A 23,736-nucleotide genomic window follows, 5' to 3' on the forward strand; every position below is an offset into this window, starting at 1 on the left:
CACTCTCAATCGGGCGTGATTTTTTCCTTGCAAACCAATTTTTACATTTAAAAAATTCTGAACGAAAGGGTTTAATTTTACTGTTACTTTTTGTAAAATGAAGCTATAAATGAAACTACTGGTCATCTAAATTAGGGCTTTCTTTCGGAGAAATTTTAGAAACTTATTTTTATTCTTAATATTTATTATTTTGCTATCGCGGGTACACAGTCTGATGCATAGTTAGTGTTCAAATTGAAGAGGAACTTTTTGTGAATATATTAGAAGTTACTCAGTAACTATTTAGAAGTTAAAGTTGGGTTTTGATGGGAGCAAGAATACCACATTTAGGGGAATTTTCTTATATTATTGGGTCCAAATATAGATTTTCCAACATGTAAGGACTCAGTTTTCGCAAGGCAGTTTACCATTAACAAGCCACGTATGTACGTGAGGCTGGAAGTACTTATTTATGGCCTTGGGAGTGTCTACTGTGGATGATGTATATAGCACCCAACCGCTATCTACAAGGAGCGAAAAAGTAGTCTTGTAATTGCAAATAATGTAGTATAAAACGTCAAATTTATTGCAGAAACCCAATTTTTTTTAGAAACAGGTAAATTTTAATTTATATTAATTAAGACGATTCATACTCATTTATATTAAAGACTATATTTTTTAGGGGAAACGCTCGTAGGCACACCAAGAACCCAAGCGAAAATATCCTAAACACTGCTATGCTTCTCGCGCCTTTCCCCATAACCAGAAATCGTCATGGTTTCTGGTATATTTATGATCGTTTTGTAATGAAGATAGAATTCAGGTTACTGTCAGATGTAAACATAAAAATAAATAAATACTACCTTAGTTTTATTGTTGGTAAATTATGGAAATGATAATAAGAAGTACCCTTTATTCTTCAAGTACCTATTCATGTGTACGTCCGTATAAGTACTCATGTTAGATTAAAAATGTATGCCTATTTGTTCGCCTATTGATGCCTTAATGACCTGAAAAGGTCGAAACTGGTTGAGTATTTTAATAAATACTGTATGGAACACGGAAAAGTTTACTTTAAGATCTTTCATGCCACGATTCCACAAATTAAACTCTCAAACAATTGATTTCATAAGTACTCATGTGCCAAGAAATCATCCGGGTACTTACGTATTCATCGGTGTGCCCAAGTGTTTATTTGTGTACTCTAATACACTAAGCAATAAATTCACTTTCACCACACTTCCATCCTTGGGCCACGTTGTCTGACGCCCGTCTTGTTCTTTCGTTTCAGCGTGAAGCCACCCCCGAAGGACGCGCCTTCTGCTGGGGCGGCGGCGGCGGGAGGCGGCGGAGGCGGTGCCGGGGGCGGGGGCGGGGCGAACGCGGCCGTGGCCAAGAGCAACCCGAGCAAGCGGCACCGGGAGCGGCTCAACGCGGAGCTCGACACCCTCGCCTCCCTGCTCCCCTACGAGCACAACATCCTCTCCAAGCTGGACCGACTCTCCATCCTCCGGCTCTCCGTCAGCTACCTGCGCACCAAAAGCTACTTCCAAGGTAAGCCAGTGCCTTCCTCCTCTCTCTCCTTCCTCTTCCGCCTGCCCAGCTCTCCCAAATAAATACAGCCGACCCTCTCTTTACGATATTAATCCATTCCAGATGACCGATTGTGAAGCGAGTTCCATCGCATCTTGGAATATATATAATTTCTAACAGTTAAAATAGCACCAATGCATGAATTTTGCTATATTAATTGCTTTCCGTACACAAATACAACGCAGGCATAGGCATGTAATTGGTGGCAAATTTTGTGGGTGCTTTACTAAAAAAATGCGTGATATTTAAATTTTTAAAAACTATGCGCAAAATGTGATCAAATCATATTTCCAATCCATGGTAAGTCTAAACCATCGTAAACCAGACTTGTAACTTGTCAGGGGCACCAACGCATGTGAAGTTTGATATGTTTATATTAGTTTCGGCTGAAAATTAGGCTTAGAATTACATGAAATTTGATGAATTTTGTGCGTGCCTTCCACCTTCGTTAGTATTTCCTTTAATTGAAGTAAACTTTCCTAAACGAACGAACTACATGAAAAAAATGCTGTCGTCGTTGTCAGTCAACTATATCCACTACACCCATTGCGTGGTCTCGGATTATAAAACTTTAATCTTCGTCGCATGCGCAGAAGCCACAAATAGTTCTTATTTATATTTACTCTGAAGCTCGACTGTCGCCTGACGAGTCTACCGTGAGAAGTGCGGAAGAAATTTAAAAATGTATCTGTAGGCAAAATAATTTTTTCGCATCGCGGCAGCGGCGATGTATCGCGCAAGCTTTAAAATGGCGATAGTTGCAATAATATACAGGTAATGATATTGGCATCACTGTTACTGTAGCGATGATGCGATATTTCGTCAATTTTAAAAACTCAATACAGCCTTCGCGATATTTTAAAATATCTCTAGATACTCCTATGACGCAGGATATTATACCATTCGTAAAGAAATGGAATTATGAATGCACAAGTAGACGTTTCTCTGTGTTTTTGCGAAGTTTTATCTGCCTAAAAACGTATTAAGGAAGGAAAAGTTAAACAGAGAAAAGTGGATACCCACACTTTAAATTATAACTTCTTCTATAATTGGTCACCATCAAAATAGTAGTTGTGTTGTGCAAGGTTTTGAGCAATGAAACATTGAATTAAATCTATTTCCAAAGCAAACTTTTAAGGTCATTCCCCACTCTCTCTCATGCTTGACTATCTTCTAAAAAAAATCGTATGAGTTTCGGGCGAGTCTAAGATATTTTACTTCATTTTTCTTCATCGAAGTGGACAGGTGCACTTGTACTTGCCAGATGCACCGTTTTCAGTTCATGAGTAACGACGCAGCTTAATGACTTCTCTGTTGGGTCTGAGGCCAATTCATTGCCCAGTGCTTCCAAAATGTAAGACTTCATTGTGCTCGTATGTAATGAGTCTCAAACAATGATCAAATTCTTTTTACTCTATTTTTCTGTAAACTGGAATTTTCCTTATGCTTAGCGTACTTTTTAAGGTCATGATCCCTTTTTGTGGTTTCTAAAGGCTGTTTCACATCCTCAAACTCAGGCGATGATGAATTTTTGTAGCCAGTAGTACTTAACGCATTTCTTGTGATAACTTTGCATTCTTTAATATTGTTTTTAAGTCGGCGGGAATGATGGGGAGTTATCAAATTTTAATAAAGTTAAATAATGTTTTTCCACTACCAAGTTATAGTCAATTTGTTTCTGGTAGCACTTTATGAATCAACTATCATATATATAAAGTATTCGCAGGTATAATTCGGTAGTGACGTTGGATTCGTTTATTATTTATAATATATTAATATTCAGTTTACTTTCAATCGTTTACATTTAATCGTATTCAGTGACATAATTTATAATATTCGTCATATTACGGATAATGCGGCATGAATGATGGATCAAGTTGATGGATGGAGTTTATCAAGTTATGGTAAAGTTAAATAAAGTTTTTACACTGCCAGGATAGAGTTAATTAATTTAGGTAACCCTCTATGAATCAACTCAAAGAAATAGCATATTTATTTTATTTATTTATTTTTTCCCACTTCCCCGTCAACAGCACATTGCGGCCTTTTTTCAACATTAACAAAGCAGAGCACAAACATCCATGCCCTGGTTAGGTATCACCTACCCAGGCGGGATTCGAACCCACGTCAGCGAAGACTTAACCCCACCGCCACCGAGGTCGGCGAATATTCGGATCGGATATTCGCATGAATAATAGGCCAAGAAATCTTTTCTCCTGAAAAGAAGCTTTTGGTTATCGTAGGGGCGATATATCCATCGCTTCCTCACTGGAAACAGTGTTTACGACCGGTCAACCCGATGGAGTAATGAATTCATAAATTTTCACCCCGGTTTTAGGCCGCCATGAGGAACTCATAAAAGGTAAGGGAGCGCTTCGAAAAACCGTCGACTTAATGAAAACGTCGTAATGTGTGGAAGGTCCGAAGGCGGAGAGCTAATGATGCCGCCTCGTGCCTAACGAGTCAGCGGCCGAAACTCGCTGATATCCGTGAACAGCCAAAGTAGAAGCTTTTGAATGCATGTCATATCTCTGGGATCATACATAAATGCTTCACTCTACTTCATGCGTTGTGGATTTTATCTTCTACTGACAAACACGTATCTATATAGGTTCCCCAAGGGGACGCATCAATCCAAAATAGTGGCGGAAGAAAGAGTTTTTTTTCCTTGGGCCTTTTAAAACATCTAGTAGAAAAATGAAATAAAAATTATTTTCACTTTATTGCCCTAGCATTTTCTGTATATTATTTCCGAGCAATATTGCAATGCTATATTATCATTGCCAAAGATATGCCATTGAAATATTGAAGCATATAATGTGACTATTAAAAAGGTATTTTTAATGATATAAGAAGCGTATATAAATAAACATGTCAACACTCGTCAGCGAACTCGAAAAACTCGAGCGTCAGTGAAATTGAATATCTTGGGGATTCGTTACTAAGAATCTAATGAAGAATCTGAAGGAACTAGCTAATAGCATGTAAATGGCATTAAGACTATGACGATTAAATTCAGAGTTAATACAATATACCATGAAAAGCGTCCATTATTAACGTATCTAGAAAAAAAACATTTATCTCGCGTTCTTTTCAAGCCGAATGAAAAAATACTTTTTTTTTATGTTTTGCTTTTTTTGAGTTGCCATCTCTACTCCCACTCGAAAGGTCAAATATTGATTTTTGTCACGCATTCCTCGTTTGATTCTCATTCTATTATCTGGAAAATTTCATGATATATTGAGTAAATCAGGGAGCGTTGTTTAGAGCGCGTGGCTGCTGATAAAATGGCCTCAGATTTGAATCCTAGGATACGCTCAACATAATTCTCGGAGAAGGAGATATCCCAGGGAAAAGAACTGGCACCCTTACGCTGAAGTTGTGTGAATAACGCGCCTGAGACTAAGCATCGTGTGACCTCTACCCTGACCTATCTACAGAATTATAGAGTAAGAGTGAGTGATGCAATAAACCCTTTTCGACACTCTTATGTAGAATATAGAAATTTCACCTCTGAGAAAGTACTGATATATTCAATTTTCATTCCTAATTAATCTTTACCTTGCTCTTGGGAAGTGTAAATTAATCCCCCATACACCCACCCGGTAGATGTTTGTCATTTCGATCGAAAAATTTATTTCAGAGATATATATTTTTCCAACTTTGTTTAGGAATGGGAATCCTTGTCTTCCGATATTTTTTCTTAAGCCAGTGGGTAAGTTGCCATTTTGGTTGGTCTTAAAAACATTTCACTTGATGAATTTCAGGTAAAAAATATACTCACTCCCTGCCAAACAGCCCAGAGGGGGATTGCAGGGTATTTCATAGATTTAGATGAATAGGTTTCCGAGTGCAACCTCTTCTACTCTAACCCTCGGCGAACTCCGCCCTCGGATTGTGTGATTGATAACGTCGGAAGGCTTAGCTCTCTACTTCACTTCTCCCTCCTCTTCGTGCTCCGTATATCATGTGCGATTAGCAATGAAGACTTCTGTGTTCGGAAAAAGCGCCGTGAAGCGCTCAGGCGCTTGAGTCGTCGGGTGAACGATGAGGAAAAGAACGTGAGGGGTGCTTTCGCTGCATATCCGACGTGGCTTTTTGCCTATCGCACCCTCGCGATCGGACGTGGCATTTCCCTTCTCTGCTTCCTATTCCCCTTAGTGTTTCATTTTTTATCCAGTTATGGGGGTTTCATAGTCCTAGGAGTTGAAAAAGAACGCCCCAAAGAGTAAGCCATTGCGATCGAAAAATTTGTTTCAGAGATATATATTTCATTAACTATGCTTGGAGTTAGAAAACCTTGTCTTCGGATATTTTATCTTATGTCAGTTAGTAGCTCTATTTTTTAAACTATTTTGGTTGGTATTAAAAATATGTCACTTGGTGCATTTTAGCTAAAAGAATTCCATGCCAAACCTTAGAGTGGCTTGCAGAGAATATTGTTCCTCCTCTTTTCACGAGTAAGTTCCCTGGCTAGACTTGGTGAAAACTATTCATTATACTAATTAAAATGAAAACTTTTTTACGAATTCACGAAGTATATAGTGCACCAATCCAGTTTTCAACTTTTAGGTAGTCATTATGAAAACTTAAATAGTGGCGGCAGTAGTTGATAAGGGATCTCCCAATTTGGATAGTTATCTTTTGTGTTTGGTAGAATTGTATTGTGTTTTTAAATCGCTTAGTGAGTATGATATTTCGTTCAGGGATTGTGATTTCTCGATCCAGCGACTGTGATTGATGCTGTATTTAATTATGTTTTTTTTTAATTCTCCGTCATTATTAAAATAGGATGCTAGTTTTTTCGGTAAATATTAATTTATCATGCTTCCACGAAGTCCATACTTAACTAATAATTCCTGAGGACATCGTTATGTGCCATTGATAATTATTTATCAGCATTAAAACTTATGACAGAATTAGCATGAATACGCCTGTTCTTGAAAATATCTTCATTATTTCATATGGAATCGTGCGTTGGTCATTCCCATTACTCTAATTTGCATTATCTATACATCAAACTGGATTCCCGGACTTGACTGTGTGGAATCTTTCGTTCTAGCAGCGAGAGTGCTATTTACGTTAACTTTCTAGCGAAAAGATTTTCTTTGTCCCTAAATTTATTTAAAAAAAATGGTTCCCTACGAGTATTTCAATGAAAAATTCGCTGATATCGTACTGCTGATTTGAAAATGTTGCAGAGGCCCGAGTATTTTTTTACGGCGGAAAAAATAGAGTATCGAGGATATTATCGAGGAAAGAACATCGTTCTCTCCGAGAATGACCGAGAGAAGAGGTCCGAAGGAAGAGAGTGAGTGATTTCTCGAGAAAATTATTCCACCGCCGCTGAAAACATGCAACCTAGCCATTAATATCGGGCTTAAGATGGGCCCCGCTGCTCCTAGTGTTGGATGTCTGTGGTTTTCTGTTCCGCCGTAGAACAGAGGGGGGAGGGGAACCCCACCCTCTCTCTCTTATTATACTCGTCGGGTATTCGGTAGCGAGATGGGGAAATGAGATTTGGGGCGAATTTGCCGTGCATGTATCAGCGGGGTGGTTAGGAGGGTAAAGGGAGCCGTTAATGACCAACCTCGGAGCAGTATGCTTCGTTCTTCCTTCCTCTCCCACATATTCCCACTAGCCTTCTCGTCCGTTAGTGTTCGCTCTTAAGAGTACGCATCGCTCCACCTAGACCGGTAGCGAAAAAAGACAAATACGACTCACAGGAAGTTCCGCTGTGACTGAGTAACTAAGTTTTAATATTTTTCCCCATGTAGTAATTCATTTTATCGTAAATGAAAAGAGAAACTTTGCTGTATGCCACCAATTCATAAGGTATTTATTCAGGTACAATTAGTTTCGACACAGAGGCATCATCTTCAGGTAAAAAGAGCAAAATGAAAAGCATATTCGGCAGTAATAACTTCAAAATGAATAGATTCAATTACGTATGTTGTTAAATATTTCGCTTAATGGAACCAACAGATGCCTTGAATGAATTCAAAACTTTAACTTTTACAAAATATGGGAAAACTATATCTATAATATCATAAAATTCATTTTATCGTAAATAAAAGAAAAAATTGTTTTATTCCACCAATTTACTTGCAAGTACAACTTCTCTCGACTTAGCCGCGTCATTTTCAGGTACAAAGGGTGAAACGAAAACATTATACTAATGAAGGGGGTGGACATCTCTAGGATACACTCAAAACCACATTGCGGTAAACTGAAGTGAAATTGAAAATAGCACTAGAGTCGGTTATATTGATTCAGAATGAATAAATTCAAAAGCGTCAAGTTTAAGAAGCAATTGCTACCGATTGATGTGTTGTTTTTGTATGACCGACTCAATTTAACTTCAGTTTACCTCAACTGCAAATTTTATTCGCCAATAACTTGAAAAGCAGTATGGTGACGTGGTAATCATTTATTTTTACTATGACTTCTGTGCTATCATGAACTTTATATCAATTTTTCCATAGATAAAATTATATTTCCGGTATCATCCATAGTTTTCTTATGCAGAGGGCAGCATTGCTACATGACTGCATGATATATTTGTAAAATCTATCGGCAAAGCAAAACTGGAAGAATATATTTTGTAAATGAGAATACCTTCCTATTTTCACGGAATCCATTTAAGCAGGCTCATTGATCGAGTTTTTCGCTTTCTTGTCCTCATTTCGGGACAGAGGGTGTATTAGGTATAATCATCTTATCTCCAGACCGTTCCTGGGTGAAATCTGCGTCTCCAATATCTTGGATAAGTAGGTATCCTAAGGGAGAGGGGGCATTGAGTAGAATTTCCTCTCTTTTATATTTATCAGCTCAATTTTACTCTGACATGAGAGCCTTGATAATTGCTCATTGATGGCGGATATTTTTATTTTTTAGCTTTCCATTTTTTTAACGTGAGGACAACCGTTTTTAAACATATGTATGATATATCGTGGTTATATGGAAGAAAATGGCTAAATGAAGGATATCTACTACGTTTAAAAAGCAGTGTAATTAGTTCTCTTACTGCCAAGGTACACATTTGGTTGATAAATAACCATTTTTCGTTGTTTTACGGTCTAAATACTGAATTAAGTACTATATTTTAAGCACATTTGATCAATTTTCACCTCTTCTAGAAGATTATAGAGATGAGTAATACGTATTTATCAGCGAACTCCTTTTCCAACATAAAAAATGTATGAAGCTTTCGAAGACCTTTGCATAGGATTTTGTGGTTTAGTATGTTGGCTTTGAGAGATATGCGTCTTTGGTGGTGTTCTCTATTTTCCAAAAATACTAAATTTATGTTTGATTAAAAAAATTTGTGGCAATTAATTCGTAAAGTCCTTTTCTTTTCATGACCACTATCCCATATTCAAGCAGAGAGTACACATCTGGGCACGGTGCGTAGGGTTAACTCACTAATGACTCCAGCGACATGGAAACGGAGTTGAGTGTGAATTAGTGTAATTGACTATGGGAAGGAGAACTCATTAATCACCAGGCCGTTAAGATGCTTTCAGCAGTAATGCCAGGGCGCCTCGAAAAAAGTTGAAAATGTGCTTTCCTCATAATTGTAAAAAAAATGCTCTGAAGAAGTAACACCCTTCAAATGGCCTATTGAGAGTGAATAGCGAAATTTTACTTCCAATTGCTTGTGAAAATCCATTATCCTTAAAATAAATTCTATGCCTTACATTACTTTTGTAATTCCTTGATTGTTTCAATAATTTCCTCGTGCCATTGTTGATAGATGTCTCTGTAATCCATGTTACTTCCGTGTTGAACTCTTTCCTTCACAGCTTGTCATAAACCTCAAACATGTGCAGATGTAAATTAATGAGATATAAGCGTTTTTGGTTAGTTTTCAATGGGTTGAAGAGGAAAAATGGTTAAATGCTAGCATATGATAAGTCCCATTTAACCAAAAATAGTAAGTAGTAGTCTAAAAATGACTGTATAACTTACGCGGAGAAAATTTCAACTAGATAATTCTCTTTTTGGAGAGAACAGGCTCTGGCAACTACTACCCTTCAAATGGCCTGTAAAGAAGTAAATATACTTAAAAGTTTTATCAATTTGAAATGTTGAAATAAGGGGTTATATTTTTGGGTTATTGATTGTATTACTGATTCCCCATACATTTGATTGTGAAATTGACGCGGAGGAAATTTCAAATAGCTAAGCATTTTCTTGGGGAAAACCCGCTCTGTAAACTATTACCCTTCAATTGAAATATAGAGAAGTAAATGTGCTCAACATTTTCATGACTTGGAAATATTGAAATTAGAGGTAATATTTTTTATGCTATTGATTGTATAAGTTATTCCCCATATATTTTTTGATGACCTTCTCAAACCTCAATTCTTTTATTTATATGAACCAAACACGCCCTAATCCTCACCACTCTGTGCATTTATGGCTTCGCAAAGTGTGCGGAAGCAGAGATTCTCGGATCCAATCGTGACACCGTTCAGACCCGCTGTGCGATCACTCCAATAGAGAGAGCGCCCGATGATTGATTCGAGAGCGGTCGACAAGGCGAAGTATCCGTAACCTTCCAATAAATTATCTCCCTGAGTGTCATCCACTCGTTCGGGGCGCTGTAAACCAGCCTCTCGTGCCGATAAGGCGGCTCTTCATTTCTTAATAGGCCGGGCATTCACGCTCTCCGTGGGTCGGTCGGCGGGGGCTATCAGCGGCGCATCAGGCGAGCCGATCAGCTGGTGAGGGATGGGGCGGCCATGTTTGTGTCGCGGCGAAACAAGTGAGACACGAAAAGATAAAGGGCGCGCTCGTTGTCGGCCCGAAGTTGCCTTGGTGGGTGAGTGGGAGGGGTGCGTGGGTGTGGTGGGAGACGAAGAGGCTCATGGGAAGGGGGCGAACGGCGGGAGCATCGGCGGAGAGTAGATTTAATGTTATTGACATCGTTCAAAGCCTTTTCCGGCCCGCCTACAGGAAGCGCTGTTTTTGATCGTCCAGGGAGTCGTGAATTTATTATACATTCGAGAAAACTCTTTCACCTCTTCAAGCATATGCTTCCCTAGTTAAATGTTTGTCTTAACCTCCTCTCTTTTGCGGCACACTGATATTTTAGTCTCCTTTTTGTTGATTTTTAGCTGATATTTGGCCATTGTCCTTGCCATATTAGTCAGAGACTTCTTCAAATCCTTCTCTGTCTCGGCTATGACTGCCATGTCGTCAGCGAATCACAGCATGCTAATTTTTTCTCCGTTGATATTGATACCCAAAGCCTTCTTCTTGATTTCATTGATGGATTTCTCTATGTAAACATTAAAAATTATGGGGGAAAGTGCACACCCTTGTCTCACTCTCTTTCCTATTCTTGTTTCTGCACACTTGGGTCCACATTTGACCATAGCTATTTGGTTTTTATGCAAACTGTGAGAAATTCTGCGATCGTTGTAGAGCACTCCGATTTCTTTCAGAATTCTAAGCATTGAAATCCATTCCACGTTATCAAAAGCCTTCTCTAAATCGACAAATGCTGTGAAAGTCGCTTTGTTCTTCTCCATTCTCTTCTCTATGAGCAGCCTAAGTGCCAAAATTGCTTCTTTTGTGCCTTGCTTTTCCTAAATTCGAATTTGTCCTCATTCAGGAATTCTTCTGCTCTTCGTTCTATTCACCTGTAAATGATTCTTGTCAGAATATACGACGCATCCATGCTTATGCCATCAAGCGTATGGTCCTAAAATCTTCGCACTTCTATTCTCTCTTATATTTCGGTATGGGAATGACGATGTTCTTATCGAAGTCATTAGGTAAATATCCTGTTGACTGAATATCGAAGATAGTTTTATACGGTGGAGTTAAAGACCTTTTCTCCTGCATTTTTGATTAGCTCTGCTAGGATGTCATCTTTTCCTTGGGACTTATTCTTTGGTAGGTCTCTTTTTTCAGTGTCAAATTCCGATCTCAACCCTTTGAGTGTCGACCGATTTTATAGATACTATGCTAAAGGTGCCGAGGCTTTTTTTATGATTTCGTAGTAGGTTAGGAGAAAAAATAGGTCTCATTAATAACTAAAGGTATATATTCAAAAACTTTAGGGGATCTTAATTATGCGTGTTTTCACCTTTTTAATGTTTGACGAACTTTTCGTAATATTAGTTAATTTTTATAATTAAAAAAAATCATCTAGTGTTGAAATAAAATGGATATTGACTGTTGAATAATTAGTGAACTATCAGCATCTAAGAGTAACATTTAAGGAGGAGCGCGATAGCGCTTCCCGGCACTGTAAGGGTGGAGATGCTCGCTCCTATGTCAACCTTTTCTACTAAAATTTCCTCTTCGATAATTTTTGAGCTAAGTTTGCTTCCATTGTATAATTTCTCCGGGTATTCCTTCGATCTCTCGCCTTTGACTTCGTTTTCATTAAAAATATTTCCATACTTGTCCCTTATTGCATTGCATTGTTCATTTAGTGAATTGTTTTGGGGGCAATATAAGGTTTATACCTTATAAGGCAATGGTAAGGTTTATACCTCATCATTGCCTTCCATCTAACGTATTCTTTAAATAAACTGCGACTTCGGGGCTGGGCGAACGACCCCAGTTAGTGTAAGAAATGAAAAGCATTCGGGTGTGCCTTTTTGCTTCGCTATGGTAAAATCTTTTCCTTGTTTCAGCTTACCAATGTTTTGCACTGGTGTCTTCTCTCTCTCTCTCTCTTATGGCTTGGCTCTCTTCAGCACCGCCTCATGAGCTCCTGTTCATTATCTTGCTCTTAAACGGTGCCAAGGTACTTCCGCCCACTACCATCTTAGATCAAGACCGAGTTATAAAGTATGACCTTGGGTTATGCAGACAATGCGTGTAATAAAAGTGGAAGAATGCGCTCCAACCTCTTTCTTGGAATTTTAATAATGCAAATATTATTTCCTACCGCTGAAAACAAAAATATCGCGACCTGGACTTGGAGTTAGTAGCCCTCAGACAATGGTGACAATAAAACGCTGGTGTAAGTTCTATTTTCACCCTATAAATTTTATTGGTTTATATGCACAATTGAAAAAAATAAATTTTAATGTAACTTCCTAGTTTTCAAGGCTCATCTTCTTGCCTGTATTCCTTAATTTCACTAAGTGTTTTTTGTGGTTAATGAATGCTTTTTATGTATCAGCGTATAATTTGCTGATTTTTATAATTGCTTTAAATTGTTAATCCCTATTTTTTATGGAGAATTTTCAGGTAAATTTTTTTTCCGGTCGAGGGCACAGAAAAATATTGGCAAAAATAAATTGGTAAAACTTTTCCTCAAGATATTGAAAACTGCATCTATCACTTGCCCTTAAAAATGAAAATATTTGATGCCATATTAATCTCAAACGCCACTGGCCCCAGGATGTTCAATTAATGGGCAATGAAAGGTCATTTTCATTGTTCAGTACTTCACCACTGACTTTGTGAAAATTATGAGTGCAAATTAACCGGCTTAAAACAATTTAATGTTCCTAAAAAAATTCTCTGAATTCTCCTCGTGCAGTTCAGCTCACGCTTCTGATGTAGAGCCATTAAAAAATATGGATAAAGATTGCATATCATCTGGGTGCATGCCTAGTGCAGTTGCAGTATAAAATGCTTCCGGGGAATTCAAATGCCGAGCAATCTTGTCCCTTAGCCTCATGCACTTGGGTTGATGGAAAAAAGTATAAAACCGCACCAAATGAATGCCTCCCGCATTTTTTTCACCGCGTTGAGGCAAGCGGCTACATTTTATATATTCCTTACTCCAACCGACCAAAGGAAAAATGTAATCCCTTTGCGATAGCGTGCGGGCATCGGGACGTAAGATATCGCGTGTAATATGTATTGCATTTTATCGCCATAACATTTATTTATCTCACTCGGGTAGAATTTGTTACCAAGAAACGGGTTATGTCGTAAGTACGCGGCCAAGCTTGGTTGCGGACTACGTGCGTCGTAATCGTTTTAAATTGCTCGTTGTCCGTTTTTTGAGGGAAAAGGGAGTATATTATTGAGAGGGAAGATGTAGCCTACAATATGAGGGGGAGTGTGTAGTGGTGTGTCTGGGTGCATTGCGGCAATAGGCCGTCCATGGGGGTAGATGGGCGTGGGTGTGCGACATCACCATTCACCGCCGACAAAGTGCCAAAGGAAGCGATATTCTCGGTGACGCTCTCTCGGGTTGCACACCGGGTGAGGTGTTTCGTCTCCCCTTCGAAAGTTTCGCTCATTGCCAGCAGGGTTCCTGGAATCCGCAAGGCTACTAAGGAGCAAGAATGTTAATAGTTTCCCGAATCTGGATTAGCAACACAGTGGTGGAATGTATATTACTGATACTACATGATTTTATTCGAGATGCTGCTCAGAAAGACTTTATATCACGAAATAAATTATTTTATAGTACAATTATTAATCTCATGAAATTTTTTATTTTTTTTTCTGGCAAATCTGTCCAATGGTTTTGTTTGAAATGGAAATGTTTTGTTAGAATTGATTTCTTCATTCACGCATGCATCAGTGTTACATTTCGAAGTATTTTTTATAATAAAGACCTGTATGCAGTGAATTACTTTTAAGAATACTTCATTTAATTGATAATAGTGTTGCCTAACGTTTTTGAAGATAAATTCAGTATTTTAACTAGGACTATATTTTATGCGTTGGTAGGTTATGCAGGCAAAATAGTAAAGGTGTAGATATATTTATCATTTCGTGTTGAATGATATGCATGGATTAGTTGATGAATGTGCTGTGAGTTAGAAATGCAATGTAATGGTAGTTATGAAAGTAATGAACTAATTATTTCTTCGACTCAGTGGTAGTGTGTATTTCTATTCCCGCAATGGGCTATTGTAACATCATTGACTAAGGCGATATTTTGATTAAAAGTTTCGTGCTATTCTCCAAGAAAGCGATTTCCTGGGATTTTAATTTCTGTGCATAAAAAATATTTTATTTCCCATCCCCCTCGCGTTTTATTTTAAATCTTAATAAGTTATTCTCATTCGAGATTATTTCTATTAGGTACAATAAAATTCTCGTAAAACTTCGAGGTTGCTCATTTCTCCTTTGCAACTTGATACGCTGATAGGAATTTTATTGGCTAAAAAGTCTTACCATGCGATATCATACGTTAACAGTACAGTGCATTGGAGCAGCTTTTTTTTCCTCATGGCATTGTTGTATTTTTTCCTGCTTGCAATCCCAAGAGGATGAAAAGTAGACGGGTGGGTTGGAGGGAGCTGCGCCCTTGATGAAGATACGGTGCATTCTCCGCGACAGGGGATGATTGATCATGGGAAAAGGGGAGGAGGTGGGTCTACAGGGATCACCTGCTCCTCCCCATTCCTCCCCCTTTCTTTCTCTTGCCTCCACACGTCAGGTCAGTCCCTTCCCCATTATCTCTTACCGGCCGATACGATTTCTCCTCTTCGCCAATCCCATGCTACTGTGGATCAATTCATTTTAATAATTAATCAATTGACAAACGATGCAGAAAAAATGTCACCCTTCATTTATATTTTTGAATGATAATTTGTGGGCATGCCAAATAGCTTCGTATCTACAATGTCCATGTATGAACATGTTTTTTGTAGTACTGCAATCTAATTAACCCTTTATAATCCAATTCGAGTTCGAGACGCACTATCACACTATCTATATTATCTCCACATCGATCTAGTGGCTTCACTCAGTTATTGTGAATGGATCGTATTCTACGAATTGGTGAGGTCCAGGGTCAGAGTGATCAGTGATCAGAAACAAAACACGGTGAGGAAGAAGCTTGCTTCTTTATGGGCTTCTCAGAATGGTGCTCCCAGACCAAACGCCTTAACCCCTCCTAACACTGCCCACAGTGATGTGTCCTTTTACCCGCGAGTGGTTAACTTATCAAATCATTCGTTCTCGGAAGCAGAAATGGGTCTTCTTAACAAAGGACTCAAATTTGCTCCTCAGCTACCCCTTTTCCGCTCTTCCCTGATCAACCTGGCTGCAGACCTCGACAGTGCCTTAAAAAACGACACAGGGAGGAAACAGCTGGCTGCCGACACGATATCCCGTGCTTTCCAACGGGGTGTCCATCGAGGGACTACATCGTTCCAGCAGATATTCCGCAGGATCAAGACTGCAACCACAGAAGCGGACCTGGTGTTTTGCAAAGCGGACAAAGGCAATAGTATTGTGATTTTAAATAAGGCCGATTACATTGCTAAATGTGACGATTTCTTGAAAGGACATGATTTTGCTAAGTTAAAGTCAGACCCCACGACCAAATTTCAAAGGCAACTCAAAATTAACCTAAGTAATTGCACTAAATTATTTACCGCGTTAGAGAAATGGCGACTAATCAACATGAATCCGCTGCCACCGAGGTTTTACGGTCTTCCGAAAACCCACAAAGATAATATTCCAATTAGACCTGTTGTCTCTCATGTCACGGCTCCCTCATATAAGCTAGCGGTTAAGTTGAACTTATTAATTAGACAGTACTCTAATTTCAAACCAAAATATAGCATAAAAAACTCTGTAGAACTAGCCGAGAAACTTTCTAATATAATTCTTCCTGCTAATGGCAAACTAATATCCTTTGATGTCACGAATTTGTTCACTTCTGTCCCTGCCTCAGAAGCCTCTAACTTGACTCTGGAGCTAATTAAAAATTCTAACTGTGACCCGATGGTTCAGGAAGAGATTAAAAATCTTTTAACGTTATGCACCTCACAGAATTATTTTCTGTACAACGGTAATTACTATATTCAGACGTCTGGCCTCGCCATGGGTTCACCTTTATCCCCTATTTTAGCTGAAGTATTTATGAATCATCTAGAGATAAAATTATTTAAATCCAATCACCCCCTTCTTTCTAACCTCGTCTACTGGTTTAGATACGTAGACGACATTTTATGTTTATGGACGGGCACTAAAAGACAGTTAGACAATTTTAAAAAGTTTTTAAATTCATTACATGACAATATCGATTTTAAGATGGAATATGGGGGCGATAATATTGACTTTTTAGATTTAAATATATCAATTGTTAATGACCATCATGATTTTTGTATTTTTAGAAAAAAGACTTTTACCGACACCATTATCCCTAATGACTCTTGTCACCACATTTCTCATAAATTTGCTGCTTTGAGGTGCATGACAAATAGGATACTCAAAATTCCCCTGTCTATTCCCAAATTTGAAAAGGAGTTGCAGACTATCAAAACTATAGCTATCCGTAATGGCTTCAACTCTTCATGTATTGACAAGCTGCTGGAGCGCTCAAGATCCAAGAAAGCCACACAGTCACTAACCTCTCTGTCATTTCAGAGCAATTCACCTTCCCGTTGGGTAAAACTGCCATTTGTAGGCAAATTGTCATACAATCTAAAGAAAATAATTCCCAAAGACAAAGCTAGAGTCGCCTTCTATACCCCGGCAACATTGGAGAAACGATTGTGTAACTCTAAGGACATGTACAACCAAGAAAACAAAAGTGGTGTATATTTGTTGAAGTGTAATAACTGTGATATTTGTTATGTAGGACAAACTGGGAGAAGATTTAAAGATCGTGTGATTGAACACAGGAATAGTTTTATTAATAATGACGAAAAATCATGTTTTGCTAAACATTTGAATCATTGTAAACATTTTAGTAACTTTGATTTTGATATTTTACATTACATAGACAAAGGGCAAAAGCTGGACTTTTACGAGAAATATGAAATTGTTAATAGCCCGCATAATCTTTGTAACGACGAAGTGTATTTTACCCAATCGCCTCTTTTATCCCTGAAAATTCCTGCCCGCTCTTAGATGTTTTTAATCTCTGACCTTCGCCAACACCCGCTCCTCTCCTGGTTGTCATGACTTCTCTTCCTTCCTCACCGATTCACTAATTTACGTAATCCCTATTCCCAACCCCTCCTCCAAAGACCTTCCTTATTGCGCTCCTTTAGTCAAACTGTCCCCCCCCCCCCTCCCTTGCTAGCCTTTCCACCCCACCTTTCCCCCGCTGGACGGTATATATAGACCTTGGGAAGCCAAAATGGGTACCTTGATAATGACACTACGTGTCGAAACCGGGTCGGTAGTTCGTTAATAAAAAAAGTGTGTGGAAATTAACCATTTTATTTTATTTTATCATCATGAACCTTTATAATCCAATGTTGCTTCTATGCAACATCAAAAATGTTTGAACTTTAAGCTCTTATTAGGAGATATGTAAACTAAATGTTGTTTTGTAGTGTAACATTTAATGACGAAATATTTAGCTGCCAGGATAATTATCAGTGAGTGTAAAATTTTCAAGTTTTCAAAATGAAAAATCTTGAAATTTGATTTCTCCCAGAAACAGCTCTGGGTTAGAGAGGGTTAAGGGATCGTTCACTCATACTCGATTGCATGGAAGTAAAAGATAAGTAATCACAAAAAAGGGACCTGCCGAGAGATTGTAAAAAGTATTGTATAGTATTTGGAGGTGGCGACCGTCAGCTGAGGTCATTTACGCCAAAAGCTAGGGGTGGGGGGAGAAACCCAGCGTCAGCATTAGCCTAACCTTAACGAAAGGAGCCGAGGGGACCACGGCTTATCGTCCCATCCGACGGACGGAGTGTTGCACTTGAAATGTCCTCCGCACAACAATCTAACTAGAACCAGGCAATCTCTGAAAAATCTCTGCCACCGCCGGGATTTGAATCCGAGCCCACGGGGTGGGAATCCAGCACTCCGACCCGATTGTAAAAAAGATGGGATTCTTATCCCTGGAGCTATCGTGAAATAATGATCACGTGAAAGGCGCTCGGTAGTGACGGATTATATAATCAAGTGATTCAGGCTAAAGCGGTGAAAGTCTAGCAACGGAGAAAAGTCAAGCATTATCGAGGCTTTCAAAGATGATTTGGCGAAATTTTTTTGAATATTTACGCGGTCAATTAGTGACAGAAGAAAAACTAAAAATGTTGCTTCCAAAGAATCATCAGATGCTTGTAAAATATAAAAATAGAGAAAAAAGTAATTGCATGTAAAATATAAAAATGAAACCGGATGTGAAAGCAACACCATATATAACGGAATTATCGAAGAATAAATTGATAATCGGTTTAATTTAAAAAGAGAGGAATTTATCAAAAAGAAAGGAATTTATTCTTACCAAGGGTTGATTCTGAAATCGCTGAAAACTAAAGAGTGGTATCAGTGCCTACCATAGTGAATACTTAGTTACTTATTAGATTTTTTCTCAGATGACGTGAAACATATCCTTCGTTGGTACTATTGCAGACGTGATCACCATAAAAAATGAAGGAAATAGACTGCAGAACAGAGAGATTTAAAATTTGATTCTATCTTCGCCCTATGAAGGATAGGGAAGGCGTTTCGGTTGATACAATTAATGTTGTCACTTGTCAGGACGACTAATTGTATGTTTTTCTGTTTCCTTCGTTCCAGCCTTCCATGTATTAGCTATAGGAATAACTAACCTTCGGCAGGTTTGGCCTTTGAATGAATGTAGAATTTCCTGAGAAATCCTTTGTTAGAATTTTACTGTTAAATTACGAATACCTTACAATGTAACTCTTTTCTTATTAACCCTTTGTAACGCAGAGCTTCTTCTGGGAGAAATCAAATTTCAAGATTTTTCATTTTGAAAACACGAAAATTTTACACTTAAACGTAATTATTGAGGCAGTTACATATTTCACCATTACAATTTACACCACAAAGTAATGCGTAGTTTAGATATTTCCTTGATAATGCAAAAAATTTATACATTTTTGATATTGCTTAGAAGCAGCATTGGGTTATAATGCGTTACACCGATTATCTATTTTATTCCCGGATAGTTAAGGAAATGGGCGTATGATTCCATTCTATGTGGTTTAGCGTTCAAATACTGTTTTATTTTTCCATTTTTTATATTTATGCAATAATTTTATGATCATTTTGATGCCAAAAATTTCGTTTATCTGCATCAAATAAGCGATCTTGTAAAATGCCCGTTGTACAATGTAAAATCAGCAAGGTCCTCTTTCAGGCTGAGTTGGGATGGGAATATTTATAGGAGCGTAGTACAAAATATAGATTAAATTTACTTATCGAATTCGGAGAAGAATTTTTCTCGGTCAATGTGGAAAATATCCTTTGTTTACCATCGCACTTGGTAGACGGGATCTAGAGAATATATTTATATAATGAAAGAAATACCCTGCAAATCAGAGTGTTTTAAAATTTCATTCTTTCCTTATACAATCGGGGATAGCGATGGTGTCTTGATTAATAAAATTAATGGAGGCACTCGTTAAAACGACTTATGCATGTTTTTCTGTTTCTTTTGCTCCAACCTTGCATGGATTAACTGTATGAATTACTAACTATTGGCAAGTTTTGCCTTTGAATGAATGTAGAATCTCCTGAAATTGCCTTTGTTAGATTGTTTCTGTTAAATTCTGAGTACCTGAAAATGTCACTATTTTATGATTTAAGTGTACCGGGACTTGGCACGGTGATAACTTTACGGAGTCACCCGCAATGCAGAAAGAGAAAAAAAAGTTCTTGCCTTGACCGGGATCTCGGTCGAGGCGAGAACTTTTTCTCTGTTGAATTTTCGCACATGTCCCTCTTTTATTATCTAACCGATTATCTATTTTATTCCCGGATAATAAAAAAAATATACTTATGATCCCGTTCTACAGTATTATTTTTCACTATTCTTGTATTTATACTATCATTTTTTGATCATTTCTAAGTCAATTTTTTCAGTTTTTCTGCAGTAACTGAGTGATCCCGAAAAAATATCCTTTGTTGAATGAACCAAGACTTCTTGCATGCTGGTGATTGATTACCTTCTGCCAAACACCCTAGAGTTGCCTCGCAGGGTATTATGTAGATGTATGCTCAAGAGGGACGAATTCCGCAGAGTGGAGGGAAGAGGATTGTAGCGGCCACGTGGGGACAGTGCAGCCATTTATACGTTGCGTGCGGGGAATGGATTTCGTGACGGAGGTGCGTGAAGACTTGAGCATGGTCCGTGGTGTCGATTTACCATCAAAAGACTTCTGTCGAAAACGTGTGCCGTTCGTGTCTCGTTTTACTAAATTCCACCACTTCGAACGCTTTTCGTCCAATGGGATACCTCATGTCACACTTTTTCACCCGACTCTTGGCATTTTAAGCTGCTAATTGCTCGTGTTCTGACACCCAAAATGCCATTTCTTTAAGGTTCATGTCATCGAATGGTAAATTTCCTACCGAGCGGTGACTCTTATTGTGATGTAATATTTGAGATTTGTAGTTATTATGTGGTAGTCATATTTGTGGCTATACGTAGTATTCGGGTACTGCTATCACGGCGTAATTTGAGACCATTTCTCTCCTCATTATATACTGTGATTCACCTGTTGTAGTACATACCTATAGACTCCTCTTCCTCAGGATCCATGTCATGTTTCTCAAATAATGCGGTTGCTCCAATGTTTTTATAAATACTAGGGTTACATTTCATACTTTTGCCTTCTATAAGCAGCTCAATAATTGGTATATGGTAATTATGTAAGCTTATTGTGTCTGCTTGAAAGCCTCAAGTTGGAATCATAATAGTATATTAAGTTAATGGAGACAAAATATAATCTATATTCATTAATCATTTAGGCCTCTTTATCTCTTTCGTTGGAGATGCACAAAATATTTATGCACGCTAATTGTAATTATCTTCAAAAGAACATCGGCTCAATGTGGATTGCATGGCTAATCTGCAGGGCTTGCTCTTACGTTTTCCCTTTTCCCTCAGTTATTCTTTTCCCTAGGCCACAAGACCAAAACAAATGAAATCAGTGCTCTTCTCTTATATCTACAAGGGTTGGCAAAATAGGAGATTATTCTTGCGCAGAAGGAAAAGTCATGAAGTTGAAACCAACGCTTACTCAGCGCGGCATTATTACGAGCTATTAGGCACTCAACCATATTAATAACGTCTCTTTAACCCCCTCGTTTTGCGCATGACCTTACAGGCCACCCGATAGCCCTCGCGAGTTTCACTTTCACACGGAAAGGAAATGATTCGCAAACTATGGGTCCATATATTCATGCGTTGTTTCACGGGCTTTCATCCGGCCGCTAAAAGGCGAGAAGCGCATTCGTTAAAATGCCATCTCCTCTAGCAAACCTTCGCTTGCATTTCTTTTGGAAAGGATTGTTCATGAATCAACCGAACACTTATGTTCCATACTGTTAACTACATGAAAAACTTGTGTCCCTCAAAATTATTTCCTCCGTACCGTGGTGTACATTTTTCCCTCTCCGCAAATTATGACTTCCTCGGATGGAAATTTTTGAAAAGTGTTCATAGTATTGAGAGTGGCTTCGCATAAAACTTGGTCGTGATTTGGTTTAACCCAAGGTCATGGGTTAAACAGAATTGCAGTAAATCAATGAGGATGGAAAACATTTTCTAGGATCATTGATTTTTTTGTGGTATCTATGTTACGTTAGTAAATGTACCTGGTAGAGATATCTAACCAGTTATGAGCCATTACTGACACAGCGTGAGAAATTTCATTTCTCAGCATTCATATTTTATTTTTACGACAATTGCTTAGTAATAAATTCATTATTAAATATCCATGTGTAATTTTAATTACCTCATCAGAGTCGGAATATGACCATACTGACGGTGAGAGACGTGAAAGAGTTTTTGAATAAGCTTATTTTTATACATGCTTTACAGCATATTTAGGGAGGGGAGACACGGGGACGCGTACTCCCCCAGAAGCTTAAAATATAGACAACATTATTAGTACGGTTATCATTATATTCGTTTTGTTATTTTTGTTAAGGAGCCCCAATCATTTAATTTCATAAAAAATGATGTAAAGTTAAAATAAGGAAAAAAATATTTTACGCAGTAATTGTAGTATCTTGCTTTTCATCTCAAGTATGAGAAGATAGCTTGCCTGTCAGAAATAGGGAAATATCCTGGATCCGCCCTTGAGATGCAGTTACAAGTTTCCTCGGGAGTAGTTTTCCGCTTCAATTTGAGGCTTCTATATAACTATATATATATATAAAATATAACTATTTAGTTTTGATTCAGTATAATGATGACAGTTAATCTTGCATAATCAAGTAAAAATTAATGATCTGTGTAACCTAACCAATAATTCTACCTTAGGTATATTATATCTATCATAATCCTTGCATTTGAAAATTATGAAGCATTCTACTGATTGATCATGTAGGAAATCGTTAGTTGATCCAGCAAGTCCTGGTTTATCTTGAATGGACCTAAAAAAGTTCTCGAAAAATAGACGTACGCAGAGTTGGATTTATGGAATTGAATATCATCTGTAGGTAGTTTTTTTATAACCATACGAAAATGAATTTCAATTCTATGAAATATACCCTTAGATTGGGTAAAAGTGTGCAGTGTCGTCTACACCAGTATGATGAGCGTATCCCACAACGCAGCGGGAAAGTATGGAAGGAAATCTTGCGGCTGCCTCTCTGTTAACAATCATCTCTCGTAAATATGCGAAAGACATTCAGGACGCGCATAGTAATGCATATAATGGCGTCTGGGCGCCGCGTAATGAAATACAGGGCACAAATCCAGGCTACAAGTCAATATGTCCCTTCACATAGGTGGTACCGATGTGTCATTGGGAGAGAACGGTTGTTTTGCGACGACACGGTGCTTAAAAGAAGTGCTCGGACCAGTTCATGAATTAAGAGCCATGTCTCTGTCTCAGTCATTCGTTGCGAAGGGATGATCGTCGTGCTGTGACTCGGAGAATGAACAAGGTTCGGCCGCAGTTGTGGGGACTGCATTGAGTGTTTTAAAATAAATATGTGATGCTACCATTGATAAATGAAATGATTTTCAAAATATTTAGCATTTTCTCTAGGCACACACAGGAGAAAGGTGCAGATTACGCATCACAGAAAAAGAAAGATTCGCATTCTCAAATTCTCCTGCCAATGACGGACCCGTCTTCACTGCGAAGTACTTCAGGAATCTTATATTGGATATTTATACGTCCTCTATAGATACATGACCACTTATTAATTTGGATGAGAATTTGACGATGAACTAATGATTGTGTAATTGGTTACTTCATGTATATGAATATCAAAGTTAGCTCTTTCCAAAATAGTTGTGAGAAGTATTTCTGCCTCTCTGACCGT

At 38.2% G+C, this 23,736-nt stretch overlaps 1 protein-coding gene across 1 annotated transcript in view; it reads left to right on the top strand.

Moving 5' to 3' along the window:
• Positions 1 to 23,736, top strand: part of LOC124164983 (trithorax group protein osa) — a gene marked incomplete at its 3' end in the record, with an annotated part of 410,999 nt that overhangs the window by 156,455 nt on the left and 230,808 nt on the right. Inside the window, exon 3 of the mRNA XM_046542221.1 lies at positions 1,271 to 1,533. Within this exon, the coding sequence (XP_046398177.1) occupies positions 1,271 to 1,533 (263 nt within the window). The remainder of the gene's footprint in view (positions 1 to 1,270; positions 1,534 to 23,736) is intronic.

This window comes from Ischnura elegans, chromosome 9 (assembly GCF_921293095.1).
Source record: "Ischnura elegans chromosome 9, ioIscEleg1.1, whole genome shotgun sequence".
NCBI classification, from domain to species: domain Eukaryota; kingdom Metazoa; phylum Arthropoda; class Insecta; order Odonata; family Coenagrionidae; genus Ischnura; species Ischnura elegans.